Source organism: Sabethes cyaneus, chromosome 3 (genome assembly GCF_943734655.1).
Source record: "Sabethes cyaneus chromosome 3, idSabCyanKW18_F2, whole genome shotgun sequence".
In the NCBI taxonomy this organism is placed as follows: Eukaryota; Metazoa; Arthropoda; class Insecta; order Diptera; family Culicidae; genus Sabethes; species Sabethes cyaneus.
The window spans coordinates 37,172,321-37,180,539 of NC_071355.1; the positions used below are offsets into that span (position 1 = coordinate 37,172,321).

Consider the following 8,219-nt stretch of genomic DNA (forward strand, 5'->3'; position numbering starts at 1 on the left):
AGGCTACGGTGGGCCGGACACGTCGTAAGGATGCCGGACGACAGTGCGACGAAAATAGTCCTCTTCAACAACCCTACCGGCACCAGGAACAGGGGGCCCCAACGTGCACGATGGCTCGACCAGGTCGAAAGCAATTTGCGACTTCTGAGACGACTAGGAAATTGGCGACGAGTGGCCCAAGACCGAGTTGAATGGAGACGAGTGCTTGAAACAGCACGAGCCACCCCGGCTCTATGCTGCTGAAGAAGAAGAAGAAGTGTAGGACGGCAATACAAACCACCTGGCATTTTCCGTTTAAATGGCCTATTTTATTTTTTAATAACAGTATTTTGAACACCGTGACAGCAGCTTTGCCACAATCACGAGTCTACAACGCCACTTCAAACAACACACTGTCCAGCGGCTTTTAGGATTGACTAGCAGTACAGAATCGGTGAAACCATAAAAAAGCCCTGGAAGACTCCACCAGGGCTTTTCTAAAGCAAAGACTTTGTTCCATCTTTGACCTTACGGAACCAGTATCTCAAAGTCCAAAATAAATTTGGGTATTGGGTATCGCATAGAAGGCAGCAGAAAAGAATGTGAAAATTAGGATTCTTCAAATAAACCTCTACCACGAGAGGGCACCGTCGATGACAAGAGGTCTAAGGAAGACGAGGTGGACATAGCGCTCATCCAGAAGCCCTTGGAACACAAGGAAGAATACTTGGTATTCATATCGCCCTGTAAGTTATATTACGATGACAACCACAACACGCCAAGAGCTACTATTCTAGTTAATGTAGGTTTCAATTTCTTTCATATTACAGAATTCATCTAACAGGACAACGATCATTGCGGTCAAGGTCGAGGTACCGACCGTCCAAAACTTACGGACGTCGTCTTATTTTCCTGGTAATGCTAAGATTCCCACCCATTGTGGAGAAACGGTAGATCAACAAAGGTTTTACAATCGGCGGTGATATCAACGCTCATCACAATAGGAAGGTTAAAAATCGAGGTAAGTACCTTTTAGAATTTCTCTCGTCAAACAATACAAACTCTGGAGGCTGCGGACCTACTTTTAGAACCGCAATCAGGCAGGCAATCTAGTCTAGGTCAATCAAATCAGATTTAGCGACTTTGTGCAATCCGGGAATTTCTAAGAAAATTCGATTGGGATGATAGCTTATTATCCAAGTTATATTCATCAAACGTTCGTTGTGTGTTGTTCGAGTATCAGGGGTAGTCTCGAGACCCTTTGAATCTCGAAGAGAGTTACGGCAAGGTGATGGGCTTTTATGTTTGCTGTTCAACATCGCTTTGGAGGGTGTGATAAAAAGAGCGGGGACACGAGTGGCACGGTATTCACAAAGTCCGTCCAGCTTCTTGGTTTCGCTGACGACGTTGACATCATTACAAGTACTTTTGAGAGGATGGCGGACGCGTACATCGGACTGAAAGCTGAAGCCAAACGGATTGGACTTGTCATTAATGCATCGAAAACAAAATACATGAAAGGAAGAAGTTCTAGAGAAGTGAATGCTAGCCTCCCTCCCCGGATTCATTTAGACGGTGATGAAATCGAGGTGGTAGAAGAGTTCGTGTATCTGGGCTCACTGGTTACCGCAGACAATGACACCAGTAGAGAAATACAAAGACGCATTATGGCAGGAAATCGTGCCTATTTTGGACTCCGTAGGGCGCTGCAATCGAACAAAATTCGCCACCGCACGAAGTTAACAATCTACAAGACGCTGAATAGACCGCAAGTCCTTTACGGCCATGAGACATGAACTATGCTCATGGAGGACCAACGCGCCCTTAGTGTTTTCGAACGGAAGGTGTTGTGCACCATCTACGGCGGAGTGCAGATGGAAGACGGAACGTAGAGGAGGCGAACGAACCATGAATTGCATCAGTTGCTTAGGGAACCACCCATCGCTCACACCGTAAAAATCGGTCGCCTGCGATGGGCTGGGCACTTCGAGAGGATGTCGGACGACAGCCCGGTTAAAAAAGTTCTTAATAACGATCCGACTGGAACGAGACGGAAGGACGCGCAGCGAGCAAGCTGGATCGATCAAGTGGAAGGCGACCTGCGGACCCTACGCAGACTACGTGGCTGGCGGATTGCGGCCATGGACCGAGTGGAATGGAGATGACTTCTTCGTACAGCAGAGGAAGTAAGTAAGTCAGCAAGCGGGTTTCATGGGAGCTCACGCCACTGCCAAATGTTCAACATTCGACAGACATTTTAGAAACGCCAGGAATACAAGAGGGAGATTACCCAGCTCACATGTGTTGATTTCAAAGCAGCAAATGATACAGTCCTTAAGCAATGTATCATTCGTGCCTTCGTCCAACGAGAAACTCCATAGTCGATGTCAGCAACGGCCGATAGCAATAGAAATTCGATAACGTAGGCGGAAGTGGATTGGACGCACCTTGAGGAAAGGAGCTAACAGGAGATCTGCGAAGAAGCACACGATTGGAATCCGCAAGGACAGCGTCGAAGAGGCACACCCAGATGCTCATGGCAACGCAACGTAGCCAACGACATCCGGGCTATTGACGAGAAGCTGTCCTGGCGACAGAAAAAGCCATGGCGGGTAACCGCCGGCAGTGGAGATCTTTGATTTCTTCCCTTTGTTCTGCCGGACCGGCGGACATGAATGCAAAAAATTTGATACAGTCGATCGAGACAAGCTATGGTAGATACGAATACGATTTTCCGGACAAACTGACGCGGCTGAACAAAGCTACCCATGAACGGGTGATAGGTTACGTGCGTGTTTCGGGGGAACGCTCATGTCCTTGCGAGTATCGTTATTAAAGATGTGATACGGCGAGCGAACATCAAAACGGGAGAAACGATCTTCGGTCAAACTAGCCTACTCATAGCCTTCGCAGAGGTCCTCAGAATCATTACTAGAATGCTTGGAACGGCGGAGGAAATCTACGCCAGATTAAAAACGGAGGTTAGGACGATTGGGTTACAAATCAATGCGACGAAAACCAAATATATGATAGGAAGAAGCCTCCAGAGAAAACCTCTGTTTATCTCCTACGGACAGTGAACATTTACGGCACTGAAAGTGGTTAATGTGTTCGTATATTTGTGATCTCTCAGCCAATAATATGCCACGTCGCAAGGATGCTGGGCGACCATGCAGCGATATCTGTCTTCTTCGAGAATCCCACCGGCACCAGGAATACAGGGGCCCAATGTGCTAGGTGGCTTGTCCAGGTTGAAGCGAACTTGCGTGTGTCGCGACCCACGAATTGGCGCCGAGTGAACCAAGACCAAGTACAGCGGAAAAGAATTCTTGATACGGCAAGAGCCACCTAATAGAAGAAGAACATTTACTGGTGCTGTGACCGGACATTTAACCAATTCGACAACTCGACAAAAATTGAATGATGAATTTTGTCTAACAAGTTGTGTTATAAACGGAACGACGTAAAACCCACTGTGGCACAACCAGTTTTAGTTCACAAAGGGACTTTCAGCATTAGACAAACCTACTAAGTAGTAATTATTCTTCAGCCAGTGTTTTTATTCAATCAGGTATCTCTGCCGTAACATCAAACACTGGCACCGGTGGCGGTTGAACCTTCTTACTCCGCCGGCCGTCATGAGTCAGTCGATGGGCCCTCAGATGACTGCCCTGAGCGAAATCTTTACCGCACAAATCGCACTTGTGCGGTCTCTCGCCCGTGTGCGAACGCATGTGAAGCGTCACCTCGTGGGCGGTGAAAAAATGTTTATCGCAAATCTCGCACCGATAGCGTCGCTCGTCGGTGTGCCGTACCCGGTGACTGGTCATCTGCCGAAGGGTTAGAAATTGCTTATCGCACAGATCGCAGCGGAACGGCTTCTCACCGCTGTGCGTTCGCTTGTGCCGGGCTAGATAATTACTTCCCGTGAATGATTTGCCGCACACATCACAGTTGAATGGTTTCTCTCCCGTGTGTCCCCGGCGGTGCTTCATCAAGTCGTTCATTCGACCATACTCTTTGCCACAAATGTCGCATTTGTGTGGTTTTTCTCCCGTGTGTCCCCGACTATGCTGCTTGAGGTGTGTTTTCAGCATAAATTGCTTGTCACAAACATCACATTTGTACGGTCTTTCTCCGGTGTGGCTGCGCACGTGGGCAATCAGGTGACAATTTTGGGTAAATCCTTTGCCACAAGTGCCACAAACGTGAGGTCGTTCACCGGTGTGACACCGTAGGTGAACCGTTAACTCGTGCCTTGTGAAAAACTTTCTGCCACAAGTTTCACACTCGTGTTTCTTCTCGTTGGTGTGTTTTAGTTTATGAAACCCTAGCGTCATGTTGTTTTGAAATCGTCTGCCACATATATTACATTCCTTTGGTTTGTTTAACTTCGCTGGGTTTTGTTTGTTACTTGTTTCCTGTTCGGGGCTGTCCTGGTTAGTACCCTCTGGGAAGCTTTCATCATCAGGCAGAAGATGCGGAGGGATTGTGATCGGTGGTATTTTGACCGGCAGCTCAGAAGTGTTGACTGCACCGTGTTCATTGAAGGGCTTTACATCATAGGGATTCAAGTTGTAGGAAAAAGTAGCGACTTCATTTTCCTCCTGTTTGAGTGCATGCAATGGTATATACAATGGGTCCTCCTCTGGAGTGCTCTCAAGTTTGGGCGTAATCACCACCATTTGCTCGCTTATTTCATCTGCCAATGTAACAATATTTATTGATATTTGAAAAAAAAAATGGTACTTTCAGTATAGTTCGATTGACGACTATAAACGAGAAACTGTTTAAACTATTCTCGGACATTTGCAAATAAAATCCATATTTGTCTAGTAAATATCTTCATAAAATTATTCATTGCTTACCCATATCTGTTATATTTTCTTAATATTAATACTAATCTCTACAAGCAAATTTATCAACAAACACCGCACATAAATAAACGTCTGGGACTGGGTGGAGGGTGGGACAGCGGACGGAGACTATAATTTTACACTCCCGTTTTATTTTATTCACTTTTGAGTAGAATAGCACTCGAGTTCGACCAATATGCTGAATATTTTTCAAAAGATTTTTGATAGCATCTACCTATTATATAAGAGCTAGAAAATAGTTTGCCAACTTCTCTTTAGAGTTTTCTACCTCTCATAAATTTTTTTGTAAAAAACATTCGCTTGATAATAATTTTGCTGGACTGATAGATGCTAGATAATTCCCTTGCATTTTCGTAAAAAAAAGTATGGTTTGAGTTTCAAATTAAAGTTTTATTGAAAGCAGTGTTATCTTTCCATGAGATTTTTACGTTAATGTTAGGTACGTTGATAGTAGAGTGTATGTGAATTCGTCTTTTTGGCACTTTTTGTGATGGTTATCAATATTATCTATCCCATTTGTCAAATTTTCCAAGTTTTATTGGTCAACAAAACGTCGAAGTGAACAACGTATTAGTAGAAAAAAAATGCAGCTCATACTGAATTTGAAGGTTTATTCCTCAAAATTTTAGGAAAAACAAACATAATTATATTCAACAGTTAATATGTCCGAGACATCTGTTACGAATGACCGTTGCCGGTGCTGCCTAATACCGTACCTTACTTCGGTATGATGAGTGTGTTTGAGACGATTAAAGAGTTCAGTATTAACCCTCTCTGTCCCAGGGGTGTTTTGGTGGTTTACAGTTTTTGATCATGTGTAGAAGCTATTAATTAACGAATTAACAATTCGTCAAACGCTACTATACACCTTGTAAAACAATGTTATTACTACGTTACAAAACCAAAATATCCTTATTTGAATGCCTCAAATATTTTATCGGTCGATTTTAGTATCGGAAGTCATGGAGCACCTGTGCTACCATGGGACAGAGAGGGTTAAGATCAACGATTTGGTGGCGACGTTTGTCGGAGTTTGGAAATGGGTTTGTCTTTCGAATTTTATAAATTCGGTTTAAGGTTCTAGAAAACGACGAATACCCTAAAAGTATATGTAAAAGTTGTTTCAGCGATTTAACGGTTGCGGTTCGATTTAGGCGACGTTGTCTAAAGTCGCAGAGAGCTTTGCAGCAAACCAAGGCGGGCACACAATGTAGGGAATGTTGGGAAACGAACCGTCCAAGGATGTCAGTATATGATACATATACCTGCTGAGCAAGAGTCAATGGCCAGTATGATTCCTATCGGGCAAATCAAAAAGGAACCCCCACCTGCCGTCGATCAAGACGTAAATCAACTAAGTCCAGAAACATCCGCATCCACATTCCAGTGTGACATCTGCAGCAAGGACTTCAATCAACAGTACGATTTAATGTACCACATGAGAATCCATGCATCCGATCGACCATTCCGTTGCGATATCTGTGGCAATCGGTTCATTAGAAGCAACAAACTTACGCATCACAGGCGAAGTCATTTCAACGAACGGCCTCGTAAATAAATGCGAAATCTGCGCTAAAGAGTTCCGCAAGACAAGCCACCTAACGTAACACATGCGCACGCACACCGGCGAGCGACTGTTTAAGTGCAACATCTGTGGCCGTGACTTCCTCCGGAATACGCACCTGGTAGAGCAAGAGCGCAGGCGATTGTATACCGGAGAATGTCCACATAAATGCGAAATCTGCGGGCAGGAATTTTCCTGCAGTACCGACTAAACGCATCACAAGCGTGTTCATGCCGGAAACGTCCCTATAAGTGCGATCTCTGTGCAGCCGAGTTCTTTCGCTGAAGCAGTTTATCGTATCAGTGGAAATACCACCGAGATGCAGCTGAAAAGACTGACACCAAAGAAATAGAGTCAAAAGATGACGAAGTGAAGGAAATAACAAGTCCCGTTAAGCTAGAAGGTGATGACCAGGGCAAATAAGATGAATAGGATATAGGAATATATTTTGTAAATAGTTGAGCTTAATAACAGGCAATATTTTCCAGTGTATTGGGAAAGGCAAGCCTTTAGCAGCACCCCGGTGGCAACTTTGACGTTTGCGAACAAAATAGGTGAAGCCAACATAGCTGGGTGCGTGTAAAAGAACGATTCACACGATATTTCTGCAGCGCCACACGTGATTTTTGCTGCTTTATCATTTATTTCTTGTCCTAAAGGCGACGTTTTCTGTTAGTTGAAAGTAAATTATTTTTATCGATGATTTGTTATTGAGATTCATGTAAAATTCTTCACTTCTACGTGATTGTTTTGTTGGCTTGATCGCATCACTTCACTGCCGTGTTCACGCCTGTAGCGCCACCTCATTTTGTGGCCGTTTCAGGAAACATAGTAGATGCCCGGAGGTTGTTTAGCAGCGACGGTGAAGCCTCTCGTGTCGATTCAGTTGAGTTCGTTCCCTAAAGCCACTCCCGCAGATGTCGCACTGGTGAGGTCTTTCCTGAACATGGGTCCTTAGGTGTCGCGATAAGCGATCCATTAGAACATAACCTTTGCCACATATTTCACATTTGAATGGCCGCTCATCCGAGTGCTTCCGCTGGTGAATTTCCATGTTGTATTTAGCGCGAAAATCTTTTCCGCATACTGGACATACAAAAGGTTTTTCACTGCTATGGACATTCATGTGACATCGTAGGTGACCGCGTTGCTTAAACGTTTCGCCACAGATTCCACATTTGATGGGCCGTTCACCGGTGTGTATTCGGCGGTGGTTGTCCAGAAAGCTACTGTGATAGAATCCTTTGCCGCATATATCACATTTATGTGGCTGGTCATCCGTATGAGTTAGCTTGTGGTTTGCTAGCGTTCTTTTATCGTTGAAACATTTGCCGCACGTTTCACACTTGTGTAAACGTTCGCCTTTGTGTGTCAGCTTGTGTTGTTGTACTGAGCCCGATCCCATGAATTCCTTCCCACAGATATCGCAAACCTGCGGCTGCCGTTTGTCACTGTGGACGACGTTAGTGTGCCGCATTAAATATTTTTTTTTGGTGAATCCTTTGTCGCAAGCAGTGCATTTGAATAGTGGGTCTTCTGCGTTTTCGGAGGATGTGGGTAAACTAGTAGTTCCAAGAAGAGGTTTTTGATTAATTTCTTCGTCATCAGCTAGCTGTGAGATATCTTCCTGGTGTTCCATTTTGAATGACTGAAAGTCAATGATTTGTGATTAGCCATAGTAAATTAATGTAAACGGATAATTAGGTATTTACCGCAGTTTATTGGATTACGTTTCTGTTACAGGCAAGACGCCGTCTAGAAGACGGCTTCAAATTTCAGCTTTGGTGCTCAAACAAGCT

At 44.5% G+C, this 8,219-nt stretch overlaps 1 protein-coding gene across 1 annotated transcript; it reads right to left on the reverse strand.

Annotated features, from left to right (window-relative positions):
- Nucleotides 1–3,542: 3,542 nt before the first annotated feature.
- LOC128739470 (zinc finger protein 62 homolog) lies at nt 3,543–8,219 on the reverse strand. Its single transcript, XM_053834965.1, has 3 exons — nt 8,133–8,219; nt 7,282–8,068; nt 3,543–4,681 (listed from the first exon to the last, which is right to left on the reverse strand). The coding sequence occupies exons 2-3, from the start codon at nt 8,057–8,059 to the stop codon at nt 3,543–3,545; spliced, it is 1,917 nt and encodes a 638-aa protein (XP_053690940.1). The 5' UTR covers nt 8,060–8,068; nt 8,133–8,219.

Coding starts and splice junctions, on each gene's coding strand:
- LOC128739470 (XM_053834965.1), bottom strand. CDS start 8,059: ATGGAACACCAGGAAGATATCTCACAGCTAGCTGATGACGAAGAAATT. Junction 4,682..7,281: donor TCGACACGAGAGGCTTCACC/GTCGCTGCTAAA, acceptor TTACATTGGCAG/ATGAAATAAGCGAGCAAATG.